This window comes from Blastomyces dermatitidis (genome assembly GCF_000003525.1).
Source record: "Blastomyces dermatitidis ER-3 genomic scaffold supercont1.2, whole genome shotgun sequence".
Classification (NCBI taxonomy): Eukaryota; Fungi; Ascomycota; class Eurotiomycetes; order Onygenales; family Ajellomycetaceae; genus Blastomyces; species Blastomyces dermatitidis.
Window position 1 is genome coordinate 5,393,315 of NW_025544775.1, and position 26,131 is coordinate 5,419,445.

The window sequence follows — 26,131 nt, forward strand, 5'->3', positions numbered from 1 at the left end:
CACTGCCTGTTCTTTTCTTTGCACGATAAATCCCTTCCTGTGCTGGCAGATCGATCTGTATTCATTGGGAAATCATCATGAATATTATTTGTGCAACACATCGCAAGACCCTATCCTATCTGATCGATCCCATGGGCCCAAGTGTGGGTACATGATCGTGGAGTAGCGGGAGGCTAAATCATAACCAAGCTGCAGGGCTCTCTTTAACTGGAACAGCCAAGAGCTTAGGGGCTTAGAGGCTTCTTAGTGGTGGGGGAGGAATAGAGGTTCCCTGGATTGGACCCGTCGGTATGGGGTTTGTACCTTAATCAGAAGCGAGCCCTAACTATTAAACCAACGCCGGTCCCGGGTCCCCCTCCTCGGCCAAGATGAAATAACTACAGAGCTGAGTCGCCTCCAAGCTCTGTTCTGTTTGGATCTCCTGGTGCTTGTCCTTTTCTTCTTCATTTTCCTTCCTATATATATATATATATATATGTTTATATATATTCATGTATTTATCATTATTATAGTATCTATTACTATTACTGCATCGACCATAACTCACTGCGCGCCATTATTTTGGCTCCCAGGCTTTCTGTCTAATCATTATAATAGTAACATACAGCCGCCTCAGGGCGCTTCGGGAATCGCCACAGCGCAGCTCTGAAAATTCAGCAACAAGTTGTTCATGGTAGCATGGAAAATTCGCTCCCGCCAGCCATAACCCAGAGACACGATGGCCAGCCGATAGATGGTAAGCAATATCCCACCATTGTCCTTTTACCAGCCCCCCATCCGATACATGCGCCGTGCCTTGCGGATGCCTTATCTCCGAGCATTGAAATTGACTGAGAAGTCGTCTTCCTTCAGCTGCCGCAACCGCCGAGGTTGTCCTCAATGAAACCTGTCCAGCCGTCCCTGAAGGCTATGAACATGTGCGCGACACCTCGAACGGCTATGGGAACGGCCCAGGCCTCATCAGTCTCAGCGATCATCTCGAAGTCGTCTGCGGTCCCTTCCTGAACTACAAGGGCCTCCGGGATGCGAACCAAGAGTTCCCCACATGGCAGGGCAGCGTGTTGCTTGTCACAAAGCCAGGCCAGAGGCAGCCAGTTCTGGAATTGCGCTCGTTGGGCGCAACCCCTCCCTTTCCTACCGGCACTGGCGCAGGGCGCTCCAACCTCGTCAACGGCGATATGTCACAAAATGATAGCCAGGTAACAACCGTGGAGGGGCTCAAGCTGTTCGCGGACCCGATCAAGGCTTTCTGGCGGTTTCCGATTACGGTGCCGCTACGAGCCAAGGAGACGCGCTGGGAATATTCGTTTCCACGATTCCGCTATTTTAATAATAAGGAGGCGCTGGGTCGCTGGAATTTCGTTGTCCCCGCTGCAAACGACTCGATGCGCATTATGTTCTATTCATGCAATGGTTTCTCCATTGGTACAGATCTTGATTACTGGCAGGGTCCCACTTTGTGGAACGAGGTGCTTCGCATCCATGAGAAGCGGCCTTTTCATGTCATGATCGGGGGCGGCGATCAAATCTATAACGATAGCGTAAGGGTTGACGGTCCATTGAAACCGTGGACCGATATTTCGAATCCGCATAAAAGAAGAGCGCATCCGTTTACCAACAAGATGAGAGACGAATGCGATCGTTTCTACTACGAAAACTATATCAAATGGTACGGGATGGAGCCGTTCGCGACCGCAAACTCACAAATCGCCCAAATCAATATTTGGGATGATCATGATATCATTGATGGATTCGGCTCATATACCGATCATTTCATGAAATGCGCCGTCTTCCGCGGTATTGGAGGTGTTGCTTTCAAGTATTACCTGCTCTTCCAGCACCATGTGGCCCCGCCCATGTCTACATATACCACCGATGCGCCCGCAACTATGTCCGCAGTCAACGGTACCTCGGGCGCTGACCCTAGGCAGCTAGAGCACACATATGTATATAACGAACAGGAGGAAGACTCGAGTTTCATCACCGGCAAAACCCACGGACCTTACGTGGAAGAGCGCAGCAGAAATCTATACATGCGTCTGGGACGGCGCATGACTTTTGTCGGACTGGATGCCCGCACAGAGCGTACCCGGCACCAAATCAACTACCCGGAAACCTATGAAATGGTATTTAACCGACTAGACCAGGAGCTAGCCCAAGCCAACGGCGACATCAAGCATTTGATCCTTCTCCTAGGCGTCCCAATCGCCTACCCCCGCCTCGCCTGGCTGGAAAACATCATCAAGTCCCCCCTGATCGCGCCAATCCGCCTGTTGAACAAACGCTTCGGCGTCGGCGGGGACTTCTTCAACAAATTCGACGGCCAAGTGGACCTCCTCGACGACTTGGACGACCACTATACCGCGCGCCAACACAAACGCGAGCGCCGCGAGATGATCCAGCGCCTACAGCAGTTATCGCGAAAGTACTCCGTCCGCGTCACCATTCTCGGCGGCGACGTGCACCTCGCCGCTTTGGGCCGCTTCTACTCAAAACCACGCCTCAACGTCCCCGCCGAGCTCGACTTCCGCTACATGGCCAACGTTATCAGCAGCGCCATCACCAACAAACCACCCCCGAAAGCCGTCGCCAACCTGCTCGCGCGCCGCAACAAGATCCACCACCTCGACCATGACACAGACGAGACACTGATGAAAGTTTTCGATAAGCAGCCCGGCGGCAAGGAGAAGGGCGCCGCGTTCAATAAAGTGACGATGCCGTCGCGGAACTTTGCGTGTATCATGGAGGTGTCGATGGATGGGGCGGTGAATGGCTCCGCCGATGTAGCTCAGACGACGCCCGTGGTGATACCGAAGGATGGGCATCAACCGTTGCATGCTGGCGAGGAGAATGCGGGAACGACACATCGGGCGGCTGATGGAGTTAGTAATGTCAGCGGCATGATTGGCGGGCTCGATGTTGCCATACGGGTTGAAATCGATGGATCGGATCGGAATGGGACGACGGAGGGGTATGGGTTTAGCAGTGAGTTTTTCTTTTCTTTTCTTTTCTTTTCTTTCTTTGTCATTTGGGACTGGATTTATGTGGATTTCCTTCCTTTTCTTTCCTTTCCATTCATCTTACTTTACGCTTCTTTTATTTGACTGATACTCATTGCATTCCTATAAAACAGTACCTCCACTAGCTATCCCGCGGAACGATCGGGTAAGCCAGGAGACGACTCGTTCCCGACGCTTCCATCGAATTCACCGCCATCTACATTCCTCCCACAGCAATACATCTGCACCGCCTACCACCAACATGGCCGCGACCTCTGCTCCAGAGTCAGATAATGTGGCCCCTCTACCTCGTCCCGCTACTGCCATAGTGGAGGGAGCAAGGTAGCTAACCACAGACAGATAAGAGATGGAAATAGCAAAAATATGAGATTTTGAATAGTAGGGCGTATGTAATGATATGAATAGGGAAAAAAAGGGGGCCAGAAAGGGCAAAAGAAAATTTTATACCGGTTGGTTTTTGGGTAGGTAGGTAAGGAAGGCTTTCTTCGGTTTGGATTTTCTTTTTTTTTTTTTTTTTTTCATGGAGGTGGGATATTGAACCTATCCATCTATCTATCCATCTGCTTTTCTTTTAATTCCCCGCTATCTAATATTGAATGGATGGATGGATATCTTTGATTTTGATCTCTCTCTCATCTCTTCTTTTGGCGGGAGAGTACCTATATCCTTCTTGATTTCCTACATTTTTTTCTCATTTTGCTTATAATAATACCCATTTCCCCATTTGATGATATCCGGCCCAAATGAATGGATGGAATGACGATCTATCTATGACGGATTTTTGGGGGGGGATTTCGAATGGCTTCTCACATTTAATATCATATTTACCTACTCTATTCATATTTTATTTTTAATATTTTATGTTTATTGAGTTCGTACCCTTCGTCGCATATTTATTTTTATATCTGTCTTCCTATCCTACATGCATTTGATCCTTTTCCCCTTCCATTTCCGCATTTTATTTCTCATCTGCTCCCTTATGTCCTAGGATCGAGTTTAAGGGGTACCTAAAATGCAGGAGAGAAAGCAGGAGGGAAATGACCCCTGGGACCGGCGGCAGAAAAGTGATTTTGGTTTTGGATTGCTTTTCTTCAACTGCAAATCTCAGTCAGATATTGGCTTACTCTAATATTTTTTTCCTTTTTTTTTTTTTACTTCTGTTTACTGGGAATTTCTATTCTTTGACTACTGGGAATGGGACGTTTTGATACACTTATGGCATTGTAAAAAGTTGTATATTTCTCAAAGCTTTCTGAAAAATGGAGTTCACAAGCAAAAATTATATAAAAGTACATGCCTGAATATCCAGCCAACAAGGAATTCTTCTAATTACTCATACATAAAAGGAAGATGCAACAAAAATAAAACACCCCGTTCCAAAATCTAAAAGAGAACCGTACTAGTTAACTTCCCTCAATCAACACCGCCACCAGCCAGCCCTCCTTACCCCACCCTTTTCCCCCAACCAAAACCAAAGCTACTTCCCACCACTAAACCATCCCCACAACCCTTCCTTTTCCTTCTTCCGTCTCTTCTCCTGCTCCTTTTTCCCCTTCCACCACCACCCGGCCACCGTGCCAGCTGCATAGCCACCCAAATGACTCCAATGATCCATCACGGGCATCCGCAGCCGAAACGGCAACACCACCAATGACGCAATTTCGATAAACACGATGACACTCAGGAATGTCGAGCCCTTGGCGGAGAAGGTCTCTTGCCAGGATTGCGGGAGGAGGGCAATGGTTAGTTTGTCGCTGTTTTATGGGAGGGGTTAATGTTAGCGGTAGATCAAATTGTAAAGGGAATGGAGAGAGGGGAGGACGAACTTTGCATGTATCATGCACCAGGCGGCGACGAGGCCGGCAATGGCGCCTGAGGCGCCGAGGGAGGTTACGGTTAGTTTATTTTGGAGGACGTGGGCGGTTAGGGAGGTTAGGGAGGCGATGACGCCGGCAGAGAAATAGAGGGAGAGGAAGTCGGCGCGGCCGAGTTCTTCGTGGACTATTTTTGAAGGTTTGTTAGAGCCAGCGTTTCCTTTTAAAATTTACTAGACTTTGGGAGTTGAATTAAAGGAAAGGTGGGAGGTAATAGGATATGAATAATAGAGAATCATTGGCAATAAAGGTAAAACGTCACTTACGTCTTGTCCCGATGAACCACAAAATCAACATATTGGCACCTAGATGTCGGAATTGTTGGTGGCTGAATATGCTGCCGACAATGCTAATTGAGTACGGATACAACGGCACGCTGATGAAATATCGATTCAACATTCTCCAGGCGGGCGGGACGGCTCGCCACATGGCAAAGATGAGGACGTTTGCCCCAATGAGACCGATCACGGTTGCTGCGGCGGGGGGTGTATTGGGCATCAGGCGCTCCTGACGAGGTGCTGGCTCATAATTTTCGGCGAGGACACAGCAGAGGCCTATGGTAAGGAGTGTTATACAGAGAGAGGGGAGGATTCGGCTGGCCTGGTTGGTTTTTAGTTCCTTTAATTCCATTCTTCTCTAGTAAGGTTCTGATTGCGGCTTGAGACATACCTTCGAGAGTTTTGAGGTATCCAAATCCTTTGCTGTTGCCCGAAGATGATGTTTCTGCACCCAAGCCAACGCAGGACGGACATCCGGATCCGCACGAGGTTTAGCTAGAAGGGGGGTACCGGTTAGAAAAAGCCCAGCAAAACCATCACGGCAGATAAAAATTAAATGTGGAATGTGCAGAATATAGAAATACCTTCCATAACCGCGGCTTCCTCGAACTTCCGCAACTCCATATTTTTCTGAATGCTCCGCTTCAACTTTTCCCGATCCTTCGCCTCGCCTTCCAGCCACTCGCGTCTCCGCCGTTCATCCTCCAACTTATTCTTTCGCTCGTTCGCCTCCCTCGTTTCCTGCAGGATACTTTTGCCATAAACATCCCCTTCCTTCTCTATGGGTTTATCGAACTTCCCACTCTGCGGTTTATACAGGCCAAGCGCTTGACCACGCTTGATCAGCTTCTGCTCCTCTGCAATTTCTTCTCGTTCAATACGCTTTAGAATCGCAGCATCTTCGTCCACGGGGTATCTTTTCCGCAGCCATTCTAGTCCTGCTATTATCGTATCCTCCGCCACAACATTCTTTATATCAGCGGGGAGATCGACATCGATGGTACCGGAGATACGACGTGCTTGGAGTATTCGTAGCATTCTGTTGCCCAGCGGTACTGAGATCTGCGACTCTGAACCAAATATTTGGGAGAGCTCCAGAGCAGAGAGATCGCGGGCTCTGAACCGAGCGCCATCTTCGCGTCTCTTGAGGGGCGGAGGAGATCGGGGTGCTCTGGCGGCGAAGGTAGCGGAAGAGGAGAATGTGCGGGACGGAAAGGAGATTCGACGGGAATGACACGATTGGAATATGCCTGTAGGTTTAGTTGGAGATAGTATATTCTGGAAGGGATTGGAAATATTCTGCAGGCTACTCATAGAGCGGGTTGCAAAATTCCAGCCGTCAGGCCATATCATCTGGAGAAGGGCGAGGGGAGCTGCTTGGGGAGATGGCGAGGAGCGAATGCCCATGCACGGTCTTCGCCATGCCACCGAGAAAACATTGTTCATCTCCCACAGCTCAAGAGAGATCTCATCTGGCTACAGAAACGGCTTTCAATATCGTGAGTTGTAATTGTAGGAGTCTGAATTTTTTGGCGGGAGAACTTTAGCGCGGAAATGCGGCTCCGCCGGCGCCTATGTGCCGCTTATTAAGCGCGATTAGCGCCAGGTTTGCCTTTGATATGATGTTCAATTATAGCACCAAAAGGGCAAAATATCATAGCTACGCCGACATTGTTATGCTCATTTATGCATAACTAAGCTATTAATTGGATCTCATGGCTAATTACATTGTATTAGAACCTGAGGTGGAGCTTCTTACACAATTTTCACAACTTGCACTGGTGTTGAGCCTCAAAAACGTCTTATGTCATCCCGCCTTCTACATAGCTTACTTCCAAATATCAACAACCTCACACCTCTCTTCTTTATCTTGAAAACACAGTTTTGCTTCACCCTTAAGGCTGTTGGGCCCATTAAGCCTACTTGAGTTGTCACCCCACCTCAAATCCAAGCGTCTTCATTCTATTCCTATAGTTACGACCCCGACCATCACCACAGGACAAAACAAAATCAATTTCTAAAACAATGTCCGCCGCCTCCACCCCGATAACCCCACAAGCCTTCGCCGAAGCGCTAAAATCCCTTCCCCTCTCTTCCCTCTACGCCAAAGGCTCCGAGCTTCGCAACTCCATCGCCCACCTCCAGCGCTCAAACGATGAGTTGGCCCGGTACATAGCGGAAGAGTCACCGGACGGCCACGATAAGGACTGCGAAGATGCCATTAAGGAGAATGAGGTGGTTATTGTTCGTATGCAGGAGAGAATTGATCTTTTGAAGGTTGAAGTGGAGCGTAGGGGGAAGAGATGGAGTGAGGAGATGGAGATGGACATAGACATAGACGGGGACGGGGATATGAATGGTGGGGCTGAAGGGGATGTGGGCGTGGGCGTTGGGGTTGCTGACAGCGGGCCTACGGGAACGGGAACGGGAACGGAAACGGAAACGGAAACGGGGAGTGGGATAAATGCCGGTAACAATATCCTAAATGGAGATGCCCAAACAACGACGGGGCAACATGCTCAGCCCCTCAGTAATCAAAATAATAGCGCTGCTAGCGCGGGGCGGAATGGTTCTGGTGGTGATGATGAGATGCAGGGAAGTGAGGCTGGTGTGTATTTATGAGCTACGTTGCTCATCATTTCATCGTTATATTGCTGTCGATTGGATGTCTCGGCCCACTTCGCCTTTCCCTTGTTTTTAGGGTCAATATCGATAACATGGCCGAGACATGTTACGGGGTTTGATATTCTATTATTCGCCGTCGATTCCCGATGTGTCGCTTTTGGCCCCCTATTTATTTGTCAACTATCCTGCCGAGGAAATACGGACCCTGGCTCTGTGGCTGCCTGGCCTTATGAGGCGTCTGAAACATGCCTTCAGCCATCAGCCCTATTTGAGAACGGGGTGCCAGGAAGGTTGAACGAAGAGTTGGGTTGGAGGGTCAGGGGAGTTGTGTGATGTCGCTTCGCTTTCGCAAGGAAGTGTGCTTTAGGGTTTGGTTTATCGGAAAGTTATAATAGCCTGGTAGGGCGAGGAAATGTATCCGGGGCTAGCAGAAAGTGAAGAACAGGATCTACCCATGCCACCTATTTATTTATACTTAAAGAAACGGCCGGACTGCGTAATGTTTCCGTCGGGACAACGAAATGAGCCGGAAGCCGCAGTGACTTAAAAAGGCTTGTAGAAAGCTTAAACTTAATACATTGAGAAGCCTTGAGACATTAAAAAGAAAACAACCGTTGCAGGGTTTATTGCAGGATTTTGGTTGAATGTAACTAAGTCAGTGATTGCCGTCCTCGCCGAAGCGCAGCTCCCTCGAAAACAATTGTTTAATTTTAAATTGCCCGCTAGCTACCTGAGAAATTGATTGGCTGGTTGCTGGAGACATGCAAAATCAATATTTATGCGAAGAAAAAGCGAGCAGGGCAGTTTCAAAATGAGACTTTAAAATGGAGGGAGAAACGGAAAAATGGGAATCAAAGTGTAAAAAAGAAAATCCATGCAGACATATGCCCATTCCCGAAGAACAAAATGAAATAACAAACGAAAAGAAACAAGGCCCAATAAACATAAGATATCTGGGTCGAGGGCTTCAATAGCTTTAAAAAAAATCGCCGATAAGAATAATGAAACGGGATATGCCCAGTTTGGCCTTCTCTCCCCTGAGTGACAAATATGATTAACGCCCTTGACTTTATGATATGCGTCTCCATCCCCACATTGCAATCCATAGTTAGGTCTCTAATTGGAAGGTGCAGTGGTAGGAGCAGGAGGGCCAGCAGGTGTAGGCGTCGACAACGACGTCTGTTGAGCCCAATGGCCAGCGAGTGCTTCTGGAGGGATCTTCTCTTGCTTGATGTAGATGTCGATCAAAGGTTGCATGGGCTCCATTTCCTTGTCTGCAACAAGTTTGTAGTACTTCGCGACAGTCACGAAATGCACGAAGCACATATTAAGAACTTCATGCTTGTTGATGTGGAAGAAGGGATTTTCCCAATGACCATGGTACAAATGCGCATAACAACGGAACATTTGCTTCATGATTCCCTGGCAATCTTTGTAGAAGGTTTGGGGGAATCCACTGCTCTTGCCAATCCAATCTTGGGTAGATGGGTTGGTAGGTGGGGTAGAACTTGTGCCGCTCGGATCACTCGATGACACAATTGGTGTTGTTCCTACAGGAGTGCTCTCTGTGGGAAACATCACTGGGTCATGGATTTTACTGACGATCCATTTTTCAACTCTGTTGATGAATTTGGGGGCAGATATCCTAGCCGCTCTGCCATCGACCAGCCAGGTGTAGGTCAGGCTAACAAAGAAAAGAGGTCAAGTCAGTATAATCGGGGTAGTAGTAGATTGCGGGGAAGGCTAATTCAGCTTACCGGCCTGCAGACATGGTAGGACAAGTGTTTTCATTGCATATAGGGAGGCCGGTTAGGCCATTTATTTCCTGAATAACTTGAAGCATGCCATGGAGAAGACGATTTTGCTCCACAACTAGAATATTGAGTTTCAATTAGCAGGTGTTTCAGGGAACGACACCAAAAATAACCCCAAAGGCCCGACATACTCTGATGTGCCAACCATTCGCCAAGCTCGACGTTCTTGGGACAAGCGCAGAGAGTCAGAAAATTGCCTTTGACGTTAAGCATAGCATACTTCTCCTGGAAGAAGTACTTGGTCGAATCATTGTCGTTCGTAACGCTGTCGACGCTGAAAGTGGAAGAAATTGAGGGAGAATTCATGAGACCGGACGAATGAGAATACCCTGCTGGCGGTTGATTCTGAGCACCGTTATTCAGCCTCGGGGGGTTATTGTTGTTATTGTTGTTATTGTTGTTATTGTTGTTGTTGTTTTTGTTCGACCCCCGGCCAAACCCCTGGCGGCTATTGTCGCACAGTGGTCAAGTCAGCAGGTGAGGCTTTAAATAAATAGGTTTCAAATTCAGGGGGCCAGAGACAAGCATCGTAGTAGAGTTTGGCAGCACGAGGTGGTATGGAGGAGGGATGTAAAGTAGCAACAAAGAACCAGAACTGTGGGCAGTAACAAGACAAAGACAGCGCTGCAGCATCCCTGAGGCCTGGCTGGCGGGGGAAGAGAAAGAGGCGGGATACCTACACACTCTGGAAGAACGTCGCCATGATTCAGATCACACGCAGCCAGGGAAACTCTAGTCACGACACAAACAAATGGCAGTCAGAGCATCCCAGGTTAGCAATGACAGATGGCTAACACAGCCGATGCACACTCAAAGAGGGGGACAAAAAGCCGTTGCTGGAGAGTTGGATACAGCGGATTGTTTGGCTGCAACTTTTGGTTGGAGAGACAGCTGGAACATCCAAACCGCTTATGTCATCGCGAACATGGCGGATTATCTTATTTCCGATATTGATAAGGGACTTTCTATATCGGGTTTAGCGCCCCTGACCTCAACTTTCTCTCTGTCGCAAGTTGACGACGGGGATGGGGATAAGTCAATCCGAGCTTGCTTCTCCCTTTGAAACAACGTTTTTTCGCGTCAATACAGTCTACATTGTGGACTAATACACCCGCGATCCTGAATTTTCTTTCGGATCTGAAATATTCCAGCAAGCAGAGGGGTTAGAGCTACTCAGCTCTGCAGGAGCTATCCTTTAGCTTCCTCGCCATGTCTTCGGATGACGATCACCAAAGTCAACTTTCGGAGGAGAACGAGCGAAAACATGCTTCTGATGCCTCCGAAAGGGGAGCTAATGACGCCTTGAACTTTGACGATGAGCAAATTAACGGAGACGACGACGCAGACCTTTTTGGTTCTGAATCAGAGCCTGACGAGTACGTTTATTTTTTTCCCCTTGTGTTTTACTACCAGGAAAAGGAAACGGCAGCTAACTATATATTAGGCACAAGCCGCGGAGACTCGATGATGAGGAACTGGATTCTGGCGATGACGAAGGTCGCTATGACCGGCTTGGCTCCCCCATGGATGAGGATGGAATGGACTATACGGAGTCGTTAAACGTCATGGACCTGAGTCTCAGTCGTGTACCAGAACCAGAATCTACAGACGGAGAGGTACTGTGCTTTTCTGTATCAGATATTATTTCCGTGAGATGTTGTACTAAAACCAGCTCCTGCAGGTCTACACTTTGGCCATACCAAATTTCCTCGCTATTGAGTCCGAAGACTTCAACCCAGAAACATATGTTGCTCCGCCCTTTAACTCAGCATCTACATCCCTCTGTTGGCGCTATGATCCAAACGATGGTGAGATGCTTCAATCGAATGCTCGGATTGTCCGCTGGTCAGACGGTTCATTGACCCTCCAACTTGCATCGAATCCAAAGGAGCAATATCGAATGCCATCTAAAAGGCTCGCTCGTTCTAACAAGGCGCGAAAAGCTACTGACTACGATTCTGAGTTGGATGCACACGCTTATCTCGGCGCAGCTGCTGAAGCTTCTTCAGTGTTCCGTATTACCTCTCACCTTACGTCGTCGCTAAGCGTCCTCCCAACAACGGTGGAAACCGACGACGCTGTCCAACGGCTCAAAGAGTCATTGGAAGCTGCTGCGAGGGGTGCAAAAAAGAACCCGGATGGCACTGTCACCATGTTTGACGTCGCTGAAGACCCAGAATTGGCCAAGAAACGTGCTGAGCTTGCAGAGCGTGAGAAATTGCGAGCAGATCGTAAGCGTCAGCTGGCCGCAGACCGTGATCTTGACCGAGGAAGGCGTGTCGGTATTTCCTATAGAACCGGAGGAGGTGGGCTCACTGTTGCTGGATTAGAAGGCGACGATGATATGTTGACCACCAGAGCCCGTGGCGCAAAGAAACCCAAACGGAGACCTAATCGTCGCGGGGAGATATATTCCGATGAGGAAGATGAGTACGATCGAAGAGGACGGACAAGGGAAGATGAGTATGACGAAGATGACGGTTTCCTGGTTGGTAGCGATGAAGAACCAGAGATTATGGAGGATGAAGACGAAGAGGAAGAAGAATTTGAAGACGGAGATGCCGATGCCGAAGGAGAAGTTGATGAGGAAGCGCCACAGAAACCATCAAAGAGAGAGCCCTCACCAAAAAGGTCACCAGTGGAGACCCTTCGGAAGAGTGCTGAACCTGAAGTTGGATCACCGCCTGCCAGGAAGAAAAATCGATATGTCGTTGATGATGATGAAGATGATGAGTAAGGAGGGCAGATCTTGTGCCTGGAACAACAATAATGCCCTCTTCGCCTCTCCTTCCTCTCTGGCCGTTGGCAGCACAACCACTGACGCCGTATTTTGCTTCTAATAATAATATTTTATGGGAATTAATATAAAAGCGGAACCCGAAATGATACTTGGCCCCCAATAAAACTCGCGTCCCACTTCCCGAGCGCTACAGAAGCGCAAAACCCCTTGACAGCCCCGCGGCAGATCTATGCTTGGGGGTGTCAACCGGCCTTGTACAATATTTTTGTTCGCCTGCATAATTTTTCACCCTTTACTTGGACACTACGAAACTTGGCGCATATCCCACGCATGACGTCTAGACTTCGGGTATTGTGATCATGCGGAAATGGAAACCAAAAATTAAAATGACAATACAAACTGTTCAACAATGAGATCCCCTTTGCCCTTTCCAGTTTTATTCTAAAACCCTCTTGAAATTCCTAAGATAAGAGCATTCTCTTTGCAAATATATTGTGACAAGGTTCTTCGCCACAACCCTTGATGTGTGTCAAATCAGCAATCTCTCAATACTTGCAAGAATTATGCTTCGTTGTTTTCACTTGGCATTGGTGGAAAATCTGATAACAACCCCGACAAGGAGCCTGAACCCTCAGTCCTCACCATCCCTCCCTTTCAACGCCAGGGCATTATTTCCCCTCAAAGCCTTACTCCCCTACAAGCCAAGAAATAGATGGAAAAAGAAAAGCAAAGAACAGAGCTAGCACTCAAACCCAACTAGCATTCTTCCTCCCTTTTCTTTTCTGGCCCCCACCCAACTCGTAGAAAGGCTAGAAGCCACCCAGTTTCAAACCCCACATCATGAAATTTGTTGGAATAACTAGTAAAATGGAAATAATAAAATCGGGCTTTGAGGTATCAGCCATAACATCCCCGCGTTCTCAAGAGGGCTTTGCATTAGCTTCGTTCGCATCTGGATACCACCATAGTAGCTCCTAGTATCCTCGAGTCCCTCGGATGAAGAACACGCATGTAACCCTTTTTGTTTTTCTTGCTTCGTTCCCAAGTTTTCTTAGCCAAAAACTAGGGCTAAGTTACTTATTTTCGTTGTTACTCTCATTTAGTTTTTAATTGTTTTCCATACATACATATACTGGAAAGACAGCTGAAAAACAAAAGCAACTATCACCAAGGGTCATGCTTATTTGATCTAGGCAGTGGAGGAAGACCTGTAAGGAAAGAATAAACTTTTAGCGCAGCACACAAATCCATGGCGATCCGGTCATATATAGTAACAATGGGGCTTTAAAAAAAAAAAGTTTTAGCTAGAAGAAACTGCTTGGTGGTTATTTTCACTCCATTTCAGAACAAGTCATGAGATATTTTCATTTGCCTTTTCTTAATCGCCTCTCATCTTTGCTTGCGACATAGCGGTCAATTCATTAATAATCATACCTGCATACAAGTCAGGCTAGCTTTGGACTATTGAACAAGGCAAGGCAGTAGTTATCCTCGATGATCCGAATGTGCCAAACAAACCGGCAGCTCATGTCCCTCGCGTCCCCCTTCCAACCTCTTGCCCCCCTCCCATCCCCCCCACTATCAAAACACATCCCACCAGACGGGAAAGATCATACGACCCCAATCCCTATACCCCGGGAACTCCAACTTCTTCACTCCTCACAGCACAGTTTCACAGTCCCAAAGGCGCAGAACTGCCCAGATGACATGCGGGCACACTCCGGATCATGGCATGTTCCGTCATCGTTGGAAGTAGACGCGCAAAATGGCTTCTCATCGCGGGGACATCGGGCATTACAGAAGGGGGCTGTGCCATACCACCGCTTCTTAGCTGTTGCTGTCGTTATGGCGGTGGAAAGGACGCAGAGGACGACCAGGGAGAATTTCATGCTGGGGGGTTATTTGGCTGGTTTATGTTGGGTTGGTTTTGGGGCTTTTCACTTTTTTGCGTTTGGAGCTTGTTAGCAAGCTATCCTGGTAAGGGTGTCAAAAGGAAGTCCTCGGTGTCCCATAAATATTTATTGACAGACGGTTAGATGCAAGATGTGGAGATTCTTTTCGGAATCATCGCGGAGTTGGGCACTAGCTGCTTACACTGCAGAATTTCTAGGCTGATACACGCGTGCTTTTGAGATGCCTGTTCAAAGCAGTCCGACGGAATTCTGAGCAATTGGGGGGATTTTTGGTTTTTCCAATCTAGATAGAAAATTAGCGCTCTGACGTCCATATGTCAAGTTTCGACTCGGGAAAAAGGTTGCAACCTTACATTTGCAAGAAGCGCGTTCTCATGACATGTACGTAATAATGTACATGTAGCTCTGTAGATATCTAAGAGTTGTGATATTCGCAGGATTGGAGAAAGTACATATTCTCCCTGGGGGCCCCCTACCTCTATCAATGCCATTGTGACTCCTTTCCCATGTTTTAATTGTGTGGAAGAACCTTGGGACGGGCGTTCATGTGGAATGCATGACTGCAAGTATTTGTTTGTTCTCTGAGAACATTTCAACTCGAGATGCAGCGGAATCTTGCAGACTTGAATTTCAGCTTCCTGCTAGATTTTCACTAGCAGCAAAATCACCTGGTCTGTTTTACCGTGCCCTTCTCTTGCATACCATTTACCCCGCAAGTGTGGAACCAAATCGTACATACATACATAGTATAGCGGCACACAGGTTGCCTGTCTGTTGCAAACGGGCCGGTTTGACTTGTTACACTGCATCGAATCGAGCTGCAAAATCAGATTCATATCCCCCTGTTTATGTGCTTCTTTTTGCAAAACCAGTTAGTCAGTTCTTCATCCCCTCTCAACATGCCATGCACTAAAAGCTGCAATACCCTTCAACCAAAGGAGGCCAAACCACCTTCGCTTTGTGCGGATAATCGGGCTGAATACGTCCAGGCGTCCTCCTCCCTGATGATGCTTACTGGACTGATAGGGAGGAAGGGCTCTCCTCACCCACCCCGGTTCGGATAAGCAAGACCAGACCGAGGTTGTGAATCTCAATCTCAGCGTCTGATTCGAGGAAAGACGAGCAGCAAGCTACAATATTTTAAACGCGACGGGACAAGCCAATGCAGGGGCTCTTTTGGGGTGGGGGAGGGGGGTTCGACAAAAAGCATAAATCTAAATTCAGTGTAAAATATCCGCCATAGGGCCACAATATGAGTGGCGTATATCGGAGCGAATATGCAGGAAGAATGACAGACCCTTGGAGTGAACTTATCCCTGTCATCATTTGTGGTTTGAAAGAAGTTGCATTGGGAATGAAATCACTTCCGCTGTACTCCGTCCGTTAGTAGTACGCAGTAAGTTGATGGATGTAAGCCATTATAAGCCACTACGCTCTGTTCGTGCAACGTTTCCGCAACCGGTCAGTGCGAAGCTTGGCATGAACTTAGAGCCGCAGGGCCTTCCTTATATGGTTAGACCTCAACTAACTTGTTAAACCTGATTATTACATAATCTGAATCTGATTAGTTAACTAACTATAAACAGCCACAATCTGGGCATTTTTAAGCCTAGATAGAAATTATTTTACGGATAGTCGATAAGTCAGTTCTTGACAGGAAATGATAGTCGGTTCTTTTTGAACAGAGTTCTGGCCGTGTTCAAAAAGAACGGGCAGAATAATAGAGCTATTCTTTTTACCTCATTTAGTTTTAGAGAAGCTTCACTTTTCACCTCTGATTGACACTAAAAACACTAGAAAAGTCAAATCTTGATTACTCTTTCATTTTCAAAAATATCATCTGTATTTTTGCTTGTATTGATCAAAACAAGTGTATGACTGACTTGTGCACCGAACAGGCTCTTTTGTTGGCGTTTGCAGGATCCAATCTCGTAACGCTATAACTACTTATTATTACTCAACCGATTAGCACTCAAATGATTTGGAAAGAAACAGAGGTAAATGATCCTGATTGCGGGGGGGTTGAGAAGATGTTGTGTTGCTATAATTATTTTCTATCCGCCAATCTCGGAGTTGCTGTCAGGAGCTGCTCCGACTCGCTACCTATCCGGGCGCCCCCCACTCAGTGCAATATCATGAGAATATATTTACGCCGTTAGCATTAAAGCTCGCAACAGCGGCAATACCGGGTACCTCCCCTTATGTCCGGCATTTAGAACAAGGGAAAGGAGGTAACATAATGATATCAGGGTAGCCTTGAGCGAGTTTTCGAAAAAGTTTGGGGGCCGCAAAAAAAAAAAAAAAAAAAAAAAAAAAAAAAAAAAAAAAGCAAGCCACCGTTTTGGTTCAGCGGTGAGATTGATCTGCCTATTTAAGTTATTACTACTCCGTATATGGTATGGAGTTAACGGGTTTGCAGGTTCGGGAGATCTATCCACGGCGGAGGTATGTATGTAGATACATATACTCTGTATAGCGTATTCCATACCGGTAGTTCAATGGAAGCCGGATCGGCTGGGCGGGCCTCGGAGCTTAGGGCCACTCGTATTTTTCCCAGCTCCCCGATCAAGATCTCACACTGTCAGAACTACGGAGTATAGCAGGCGTGAGCTACGTCGGGATAGCCGTGGGTTTCACGTACGGCAGTAAAATGCTAACTAATTATATACTGTACAAAGTTCACGCTTGCCAAACGGCTGCTGGACTCCGGAATTCGGGGTCCGATTCATGGTTGATCTACTCTGTATCTTTGTCCGAACGGCCAGGATCCGCGGGCTATTCGGCCATTCGGTGCTCGATAAATTTTGTCCACGGACATGACATGATTCTGGGGGGGGGGGGGGGCTTGACGGTGTTGGTTCCCACTTTCGCTAGGGTTTCAAGAATCGAAGAGGTGGCACGAGGCCTGAACGCCGCCACGATTCGCTTCTCCAGAAAGAAGCCTAGGAGATAGGCAGATTGGTATGTCCATTCCATACTTTCCTCGGCTTAGTGAGATACCAGAGTTGCTGTTGCTCCTATATGGATCCGCTAAAGCTGTGGCACTATGAATAGCTTGTCAAAGTGGGTTTCCAGCGAAGAGCCTTGCTAGCTCGTTGGCGGCCGGGAAAACAAGGGTTAGCTTCCTGACCCAGGGGGTGGGGGGGAGAGGGAGTGTTGTGTATACGTGTGTGTATTATTATTATTATTATTTGTGTCTGTCTGTGGGTAGCAGCTAGTGTGATCGCGCTAGAAGGTCGGAGATATCGTACGGAGAGAGAGGGTTAACTTATTTAGCCTCTTAACTGTGAAGAAACACACGCATGGCGGCGCTAAGATTGCATGGTCTTCTGGAACGGCCATGGAAGTGCCATATCTTTATCCTTACTCGGCGTCATTGACTGATATTCCCTGGGCGAGGGTATGGACGCTGTCCAGTGAGCCCTCTGTAAGGCCGAGGGAGCCTTGTTTTTACAGTTTCGCCGAACTTCCCCTTATCTTTCGGCTCTGTTGTATGCTACATGTACATAAATTATGTGGCTAAAGTTCCATGGCAAAGTAGATTTATAGATTCGCTAGGTTGCACACGATACAAAGGTCACTTACTAACTATATGTACGTCAAGGTAGGGAGAAAATAGCTACAGAAGATCCTTCTGAAAACCAAGGGTAGACGAGGGAAGAGGAAAACGCGAACAAAAGAAAACATACGCATGCCGTCTATGTTTTTGGCGGGTTATCAGGTAAAAGCTCGGAGGGAAATGGATAAAGGAAAGAAAAAAAGGGCAAAGAAAAAGAGAAACAAGAAAACATCAAATGCCCAGGAAATGCCTATCTACCAATAATCTTTCGTAGCAGGAGCTCAGAAGCAAGAGAAATAAATGCCCAGAATAAAGTAATATGAAGGAAAACAAATAGAAAGTAAAGTAAGAGAGAAAAACCACGAAAGCACAAAATCATCCCATCATCTCTTCGTCACTGAACTCAAACCGCTCTATCACCTGCCTGGCTGTACCTGCTGTGCGGGTACACCAATATTCGGCATCTTGCTGTCGGTCAGCCTCACCTGCGGGCTGGTCACCGCTCGTCCTGAACACTCCCGCTCCCGCTCCTGTTCCCCCTCGGCACGCAGACGGGGGTCTGGGCTGGGCGTGCCACAACCGCTGCCTAGTCTCCAGCTCCTCGATCAGAGTGAGCAGGCTAGGGCTTTCTGCGCTCTCCTCTTGAACAGAATCAACCATAGGAGTAACAGCGCTGCCGATTACTGCATGCCTGACAACATGGCGCAGCCATCGCTTCCACCGCCGCTGTCGCTCGCCGGGGTCTGAAGGTAGAGAGGCAATGAAGGATGGGGAGAGGACGTCTCTACCCAATTGCTCCGCGTCCATTTGGGAGATCTTGAACCAGGTGTCCCCGATCACGTTGAGAAGGCTTCCAAGTATCATCAGATTCTGCACGGAGCTGTGGAAGGCCTGGGGGCATATTTCACAGTATATGACCCCTCTGGCATTACGTGCTGCGTTGTAAAGCGTAGATAAGGTTTGCGATGAGGGCGGAAAGCAAGTGATCGTGGACAGAGAGTTGAGACATAGATACATATAGGAGACACATGAGCATGGCGCGAGAGGTTGTACTTGCCGGTACACTTCAGGGCTTGTTACGGGGACCGAACCTAGCGGGAAAGGAGTTGACGTCGTTGGTGGGGTGAACACGTCGATGCTGGAGGAGTGCGAGTAAGATGGTGGTGTTGGATAAGGCGAAGATGGTACTTGGATGGAAGCCTGTCCGTCACCCTGTTCCCCGTACATCGGGTTGCTAGAGACACTTAGGCTTGGTGACATCATATATGAGGTATATGGAGTGTCCATGGCAGCTCCAGGGACTGGCGGCGCCTGTACCATCCCAGGAACAAATCGTGAATAATCAGGAAATTGTGGTGCAATAACTGCGGTATGTGCATCTTCCTGTCGCACCCTGGACTTTGGCGGGCGGCCCATCGGTTTCTGGATAGAGTAATGGCAGTATAGGTTCTGCTTCACGCATCGACTACAGCCGCCGGCTTCGCCAGAGCATTTCAACTTCCGCTGTCCTGATATCTCTCATCATTAATGAGGAAACATCAATATGCTGTTGTAGGGCGATTTGTAAGACTTACTACATTCATCACAAGCGGCATGCCTCTTGCGAGAAACGCTTGATTTCGTCATAGGGCCGGCTGAAGGATTACGTGAGAGCGACATTCTTATTTCTGCAATGGCTGCCATTATGGAGGAAAAGGAAAATCCCGAATCAAAACTAAAGGGAAGGCGACGGATTATATACAGTTTTGTGACATCCCAAAGCCTTACTCTCTAAAAATGAAGAAAGATATTTCAAATCTAGGGCTCCAGCCAGTAAACTTACTCTGGAGAAACTCGCCAAGTTGTTCGCCGGCTAGAGGTTTGCGCCTTACCCTTCCTAATAAGCCACATCATTAAGGATCGACCTGGTTTGCCTAAACTCAGCTGTACCGATATCATTACCGTCTTCACTTGAATTTGCCGGGACGAGGTTTCCAGCCATCAGTCAAGGAAGGTGTAATAATGTGTAATGTATGTAAGCAAGGTGTCTTGGCCCTGTTCACAATATGGCACGATATTCGTCTCTGCAATGAATTTCGTCCCGAGGGTTCAGTTTCATCACGATGATAGCGAATGAGCAATGCCAGGGTGGAACATCTCCCCTGCATTCCATCAGTTGAGTAAACCATGTAGGTGCTGTGCTAGCCATATATTATCCCTGGGATCCCTGGGATCCACTGCCGGACTGGAGAAGCGCAAATGCAACCGTTGCTCTATATCCTATTAATGGAACTCGAACTTGATTGCTTTCCAATAACGGCCCCGAAACAGGCTAAATTAAGAATAGCTTAAAAATACCTGGTTGAGGAGAGGAGAGGAGAGGAGGGATTCACTCGCCAACTCGTTATTATTAAAAGAGCCTGGACAAAATAATAATAATAGTTAAATAAATAACTTAGTTAATAATGTCGCGGTTGGTTTGGCCCCCTGGCGTTAGGGTTAAGGAGCGCCCGATGAGGAAATGCTGAAATCTAAATGTGGAACACGGCGAGCCACGTGACCGCCGCCAGCCGCACAGCCCTTCCCAGGATTTCAGAAGGGTTAGGCAATAGGCAAACCAGCGACAGAGGAAACGGGACTAACAATGCAATAGTATTTATTATCCCGTCGGCTGCTAGCGGGGCCGGTGGATGACTCGACTTGTATATTATTATTATTAAGCTAACATTAATCCGTGGTTAATATAAGTAACTAGTTATAGTTAAGTTAGTTAACTTAATTAAGGGATTCGAGGTTTCCTTATATAATCATCCCTGGGTAACCGGAACCGGAATTATTATCTACCGATACAAAAACTCATTGGCGCTTGATTTCTCGCGCTAACAAAAAAAAGTTCAAACAAGCTCCATTGCATGAGCCTTGCGACGCTGCTTCACACGTTCACATATCGATAGCAATTGTTCACAATGGACGGCTCCAAAGGTTCCAGAAAGCGCAAGGCAGTCACTAGAGATCTAGGTGAGGAGCCTGGAGTGGTCTCTGGGGACGAGCTCAATCTGGACACTCTGGATGGGATCTCCGGCGACTCTGATCTTGAGCAGAGTAGCGATTCGGAGATAGAATTGATCGACGACCTCACCAGTGACGATGACGAGGAAGATGAAGATGAATTTGACAGCGATGAAGTTCCCTCGGATATTGAGTCCAAGCCTGTTAGTGGAAAATCAAAGCCAGACCGAGGCGTCGACATCGTTGTTCGGGGCGAGCATGCCGCATCGGACGGAGGCTTTGCGTTTGAGGGTGATGAAGACGATGACGATAAACCCAATTACCGAGTTACGAAGGATGCCAATGGAAACGAGCGGTATATCTACGATGAAATCAACCCAGACGATAACTCAGATTACTCTGAAGCGGACGAAAATGCAAATACCATTGGGAATATCCCGCTCTCCTTCTACGACCAATACCCACACATTGGCTATAACATCAATGGCAAAAGAATAATGCGACCGGCAAAGGGACAGGCTCTTGATGTGTTACTGGATAGCATTGAGCTTCCCAAAGGCTTTACTGGCCTAACTGACCCTTCTACCGGAAAACCTTTGGAATTGAGTCAAGATGAATTGGAGCTGCTGCGCAAGGTGCAAATGAACGAAATCACCGAAGATGGCTACGACCCTTACCAGCCAACTATCGAGTACTTCACTAGCAAGTTGGAAGTTATGCCACTGAGCGCCGCACCAGAGCCGAAAAGGCGATTTGTCCCTTCGAAACATGAGGCTAAGCGGGTGATGAAGTTAGTCAAGGCAATTAGGGAAGGACGGATACTTCCCTATAAGCCACCAGCCGAAGAAGATGAAGCGGAGGAAGGGGTGCAGACGTACGACCTCTGGGCCAATGAGACCCCACGGGCAGACCATCCCATGCATATACCTGCCCCTAAGCTTCCTCCCCCTGGTTATGAAGAAAGCTACCATCCACCACCGGAGTACCTACCTGATGCAAAGGAGAAGGCCGAATGGTTGAATACAGACCCAGAGGATCGTGAGAGAGAGTACCTACCGACTGATCATGATGCCCTTCGAAAAGTTCCTGGTTATGAGTCATTTGTCAAGGAGAAATTCGAGCGCTGTCTTGATTTGTATTTGGCCCCCAGAGTTAGGAGGAGTAAGCTGAATATCGACCCCGAAAGTTTACTTCCCAAGCTACCTAGCCCGGAAGAGCTGAAACCTTTCCCTTCTACCTGCTCCACTTTATTCCGTGGACACCGGGGACGGGTTCGGACCCTGGCTGTTGACCCAACTGGAGTGTGGCTTGCGAGCGGTGGTGATGACAGTACCGTCCGTGTGTGGGAACTTCTTACTGGCCGCCAGGTCTGGTCTGTGAAGTTGAGCGATGAGGACCCTATCAACGTTGTCCGATGGAGACCTGGGAAAGATGCCGTTGTTTTAGCGGCTGCCACGGGAGACAGCATTCACCTTATTGTACCTCCTATACTTGACCCAGAGCTGGAGAAGTCCAGCCTTGAGATTGTTGATGCCGGATGGGGATATGCGAAGACAGTTACGTCAGCCTCCGCCGGTAGCACGAAGAAGACGCCTGTCCAGTGGACTCGCCCTTCACCCTCCCTTCTCGACTCCGGGGTCCAGGCAGTTATCTCGCTTGGTTACACAGCCAAGTCTCTCTCCTGGCACCGCCGCGGTGATTATTTCGTGACCGTATGCCCAGGCACAGCCACCCCCGTTTCTCTCGCGATAGCAATTCACACCCTTTCCAAACACCTTACCCAGCACCCTTTCCGCCGTCGTCTGAAGGGCGGCGGGCCACCTCAAACTGCCCATTTCCACCCGTCCAAACCCATCCTCTTCGTCGCAAACCAGCGCACCATCCGCGCGTACGATCTTTCGCGCCAGACCCTCGTCAAGATCCTCCAGCCAGGTGCCCGGTGGATTTCTTCATTTGACATCCATCCAACCTCCTCTACCACCTCTGGTGGCGACAATCTAATTGTTGGCTCCTACGATCGACGCCTCCTCTGGCATGACGTCGACCTCTCCCAACGTCCGTACAAAACGCTCCGTTATCACCAGAAAGCCATCCGTGCTGTGCGCTATCATGCCCACCATCCGCTATTTGCGGATGCAAGTGATGACGGCTCTCTCCAGATTTTCCATGGAAGTGTCACGGGTGATCTTTTGAGTAATGCAAGCATTGTTCCGTTGAAGGTTCTCCGTGGCCATAAGGTCACGGGAGAATTGGGAGTTTTGGATCTAGATTGGCATCCAAGGGAAGCATGGTGTGTCAGTGCGGGCGCGGATGGAACATGTCGGTTGTGGATGTAGGAGATTCTGTTGTGTATCATGCATGATATGGCCCTCGAGCTCCTTGTGTTATTGGGTTCCGGTTTTTCCACGAAGCAAGCCATCTTTTTTTTGTTTTTTCTTGTTTTGGCTAGTTTTCATGTCCTTCTAATATAGATACAATAAAATGTTTTTAGAGTCCCGCGAATGAAAAATCATTTTAATTACAAACCGGAATCTTCCCAGACCAGACCTATCCTTCTATTTACATTTCTATATATTACTGCCTGACAAGTGAAACTCACAATGGTAATCTCCATCGGGGAATATGGGTTCATCAATTCAAGCAGAAGTGAAGCCTTTCCAGCAAAGTTTTCAATATCTAAAGAACATTCCCACCTTCCCAATCTCTCCTTAACCTCTCATATTTCTTCAGATCCGACACACTCGGCCTAATACCAGCCTTCGCCGCCACAAAGTCTTCGAAACGTATCGTATCCCGCCGCTTGATAGCAGAATAACCAGCTCTGCGCAGCAACGACCCCAGATCAGCACCGCTAAACCCTTCACACGACCTCGCCAACTCTTTGATATCATCAGAGAACTCAATCGGCATTTTCCGCAACAGCGTCTGCAGAATCTCAACCCGCTCATCTGCAGTAGGCAGATTTACAAACAGCAGCGTCTCCAAGCGGCCAGGCCGTAGCATAGCCGGGTCAATGATATCCGGCCGATTCGTAGCAGCGATGACATAAATGCCCTGTCGCGCGCTGCCCAGCCCATCGAGCTCGGTGAGAAGGGTATTGACGACGCGCGCGGAGGCTTCGGAGAGCGTATCGTCACGGCGCGGCACGAGAGCGTCGAGCTCATCGAAGAAAATGACGCAGGGGACCGAGGAGCGAGCGCGCACGAAGACCTGGCGCACGGCGCGTTCGGATTCACCTACGTATTTATTCAGCAGTTCGGGGCCCTTAACGCTGATGAAATTGGCGCGAGACTCGTTGGCGACTGCTTTGGCGAGGAGGGTCTTTCCGCAGCCTGGCGGGCCCCAAAGTAGGACGCCTGTTGGGGCAGTGATGCCGACGCGGGCGTAGATGTCTGGGTTGCGGATTGGTTCGACAATCGCGGTGGCGAGTTCGTCACGGATGCCGCCTAGGGCGCCGATGTCTGCCCATGTTGTGTCTGGGATGGTGGCGAAGCCTTCGCGCTTGGAGGAGGGTTGAATTTTAGGAAGGGCGGTGAAGAAATCCGTGTTGGAGACAGATATGGTTTGGGATTCGGAGTGAAGAGGGGTTTCTCGGGCGTGTTTGATGAGGCGGCGGAGTTCAAGGATTTTAGGGCTGATCTTCGTACTCTTGTCACCATCAGCGTCATTTGCTGTGTTTTCTATTTCCATTTCGTCGCCTGTATGTGATTTCAGGAGTTCAATGTATCGTTTTATAGCAGCCGCTCCTGCTGTGGAAACGAGGTCGTTTAGGTCAGCACCGACAAATCCAGGAGTTCTCTTTGCCAGGAGTTTGAAGTCCAGATCATCTGCAAGGTTCATATCCTTTGTGAGAGCCCGTAGAATCTGCTCTCTCACAGGCTCGCTGGGAACGGTAAGATTGATCTCCTTGTCAAATCTCCCGCCTCGTCGCAGTGCAGCATCCAGGCTGTCAGGTCGATTCGTAGCTGCTAATACAATCACAGGTTTCCCGTCCGTTTTTTCCAGAGCCAAGTCATCCATGCAAGTAAGTAGCTGCGCAACGATACGTTTTTCCATTTCCCTCTGAGCGCTCTCGCGCTTGGGGGTGATTGCATCGATTTCATCAATAAAGATGAGGCACGGCGCAACTTTCTTTGCCTCATCGAAATGTTCCCGTAGCGCCTTCTCGGATTCTCCAGACATACCCGAAACTATCGACGGCGCGGATATTGCGATAAACGGCACACCTAACTCCGCTGCAAAAGCATTGGCAATCATGGTTTTACCGCAACCAGGCGGGCCGTGAAGTAATACCCCGCGCGGAGGTTGCACCTTCGACGAGGAGTAGACTTGAGGGCGAGTCATGGGTAAAACAATAAGGTCTTCGAGTTCCTGAATTACATCGTCTACTCCGCCTAGGTCCGCCAAATTTACGTGGGTAGGAGGTGACCTGTCAATGCTGCTTTCCGCCTTTCTTCTCTTAGCCTGTGATTCCCCTCCAGCCTGTCGTCTCTTACTTGCCGCAGCGGTGGGGGCTGACGATGCTGAATCAACCTCCGCCATATCCGTTATTTTCTTCGGTATTGTTGGCATCTTTGCTTGTGTGCCCCACATTCCCACGATACTCTTATTCATGCGATTAGAATCCTTGATGCTGTCAGCAATCCCCTCCTATACCGCTCCGGTAGAACTTTTTTTTTTTTAAAGCACAAGGAAGCCTACCAAAATGGCATCCTTCTCTTCGAGTCCTTCGAAATCTCCATTAACCGAATCTGAATCCCCATCACCAAGCACATCTGTTTTGACTACCTCCAGTACCCGTTCGATACTGTCTTCTAGCAATTTTTTCCCTCTCCGATTGAGACTAGAATTTGACCGTTTTATCCGGTCGTAGACAAACGGCAGGGTTAAGCGTACATTTTCCCCTTCCAATTGGAGATCATCGGCAATCTTGCGCACTATTTGGTAAACCTTGTTTGCGACAGGTGAGTCGAATCAGCACTTGCGGGTCACATATATATATATGTATATACAGCTGTTAGGGTGACAAAAAAGGATATTTGGGAGCCTCCCGAACACACCTCCTTGTCAAGACCATGTCCGAGCGTTGGTCTGCTGCCACGATTTCTCGGAGCCATCCTACAAGAACGAGGCGGTCCTAGGTTCTTCCTTCTTATTTTTCTCGCGAAGAGCTCGTCGTCGCCCGCTGAAATGTGCCTATAAAATAAGATCTCGGTAGGGATTTCGATGATTGTGGAAGAATGATAGCCCGGTATCAATGGCTCAGTCACGTGACGTGCATTTTCACACTTCTATGGCTTTCGTCTGGAGAAGCACTTGT

At 48.4% G+C, this 26,131-nt stretch overlaps 9 protein-coding genes across 9 annotated transcripts; 4 read left to right on the forward strand and 5 right to left on the reverse strand.

The window, feature by feature from the left end:
- Positions 1-184: 184 nt before the first annotated feature.
- Positions 185-3,345, forward strand: BDCG_01985 (uncharacterized protein; the record flags this gene model as incomplete). Its single annotated transcript, XM_045417536.1, has 3 exons — positions 185-736; positions 853-2,985; positions 3,134-3,345. The coding sequence occupies exons 1-3, from the start codon at positions 679-681 to the stop codon at positions 3,343-3,345; spliced, it is 2,403 nt and encodes an 800-aa protein (XP_045274319.1). The 5' UTR covers positions 185-678.
- A 423-nt stretch (positions 3,346-3,768) lies between these two features.
- BDCG_01986 (rhomboid family protein) lies at positions 3,769-7,103 on the reverse strand. Its single transcript, XM_045417537.1, has 5 exons — positions 5,757-7,103; positions 5,564-5,667; positions 5,161-5,494; positions 4,847-5,021; positions 3,769-4,774 (listed from the first exon to the last, which is right to left on the reverse strand). Exons 1-5 carry the CDS (start codon positions 6,616-6,618, stop codon positions 4,498-4,500), a joined length of 1,752 nt encoding a protein of 583 aa, XP_045274320.1. The 5' UTR covers positions 6,619-7,103; the 3' UTR covers positions 3,769-4,497.
- Positions 4,321-8,860, forward strand: BDCG_01987 (uncharacterized protein). The gene is made up of 2 exons (XM_045417538.1): positions 4,321-5,497; positions 5,558-8,860. Exon 2 carries the CDS (start codon positions 7,198-7,200, stop codon positions 7,792-7,794), a length of 597 nt encoding a protein of 198 aa, XP_045274321.1. The 5' UTR covers positions 4,321-5,497; positions 5,558-7,197; the 3' UTR covers positions 7,795-8,860.
- On the reverse strand, positions 7,105-10,516 carry BDCG_01988 (protein kinase activator). The gene is made up of 4 exons (XM_045417539.1): positions 10,292-10,516; positions 9,743-10,059; positions 9,555-9,669; positions 7,105-9,481 (listed from the first exon to the last, which is right to left on the reverse strand). Exons 1-4 carry the CDS (start codon positions 10,312-10,314, stop codon positions 8,914-8,916), a joined length of 1,023 nt encoding a protein of 340 aa, XP_045274322.1. The 5' UTR covers positions 10,315-10,516; the 3' UTR covers positions 7,105-8,913.
- A 97-nt stretch (positions 10,517-10,613) lies between these two features.
- Positions 10,614-15,423, forward strand: BDCG_01989 (uncharacterized protein). The gene is made up of 3 exons (XM_045417540.1): positions 10,614-10,987; positions 11,056-11,227; positions 11,293-15,423. The coding sequence occupies exons 1-3, from the start codon at positions 10,821-10,823 to the stop codon at positions 12,346-12,348; spliced, it is 1,395 nt and encodes a 464-aa protein (XP_045274323.1). The 5' UTR covers positions 10,614-10,820; the 3' UTR covers positions 12,349-15,423.
- BDCG_01990 (uncharacterized protein) lies at positions 11,166-15,684 on the reverse strand. Its single transcript, XM_045417541.1, has 3 exons — positions 14,618-15,684; positions 14,446-14,547; positions 11,166-14,291 (listed from the first exon to the last, which is right to left on the reverse strand). Exon 3 carries the CDS (start codon positions 14,238-14,240, stop codon positions 14,004-14,006), a length of 237 nt encoding a protein of 78 aa, XP_045274324.1. The 5' UTR covers positions 14,241-14,291; positions 14,446-14,547; positions 14,618-15,684; the 3' UTR covers positions 11,166-14,003.
- Positions 15,685-17,746: 2,062 nt separating this feature from the next.
- BDCG_01991 (C6 finger domain-containing protein) lies at positions 17,747-20,643 on the reverse strand. Its single transcript, XM_045417542.1, has 3 exons — positions 20,446-20,643; positions 19,398-20,382; positions 17,747-19,331 (listed from the first exon to the last, which is right to left on the reverse strand). The coding sequence occupies exons 2-3, from the start codon at positions 19,504-19,506 to the stop codon at positions 18,199-18,201; spliced, it is 1,242 nt and encodes a 413-aa protein (XP_045274325.1). The 5' UTR covers positions 19,507-20,382; positions 20,446-20,643; the 3' UTR covers positions 17,747-18,198.
- A 31-nt stretch (positions 20,644-20,674) lies between these two features.
- BDCG_01992 (ribosome biogenesis protein ERB1) lies at positions 20,675-24,698 on the forward strand. The gene has a single exon (XM_045417543.1). It carries the CDS (start codon positions 20,769-20,771, stop codon positions 23,145-23,147), a length of 2,379 nt encoding a protein of 792 aa, XP_045274326.1. The 5' UTR covers positions 20,675-20,768; the 3' UTR covers positions 23,148-24,698.
- On the reverse strand, positions 23,136-26,126 carry BDCG_01993 (ribosome biogenesis ATPase RIX7). The gene is made up of 3 exons (XM_045417544.1): positions 25,872-26,126; positions 25,513-25,761; positions 23,136-25,437 (listed from the first exon to the last, which is right to left on the reverse strand). Exons 1-3 carry the CDS (start codon positions 25,926-25,928, stop codon positions 23,488-23,490), a joined length of 2,256 nt encoding a protein of 751 aa, XP_045274327.1. The 5' UTR covers positions 25,929-26,126; the 3' UTR covers positions 23,136-23,487.
- Positions 26,127-26,131: the final 5 nt, after the last annotated feature.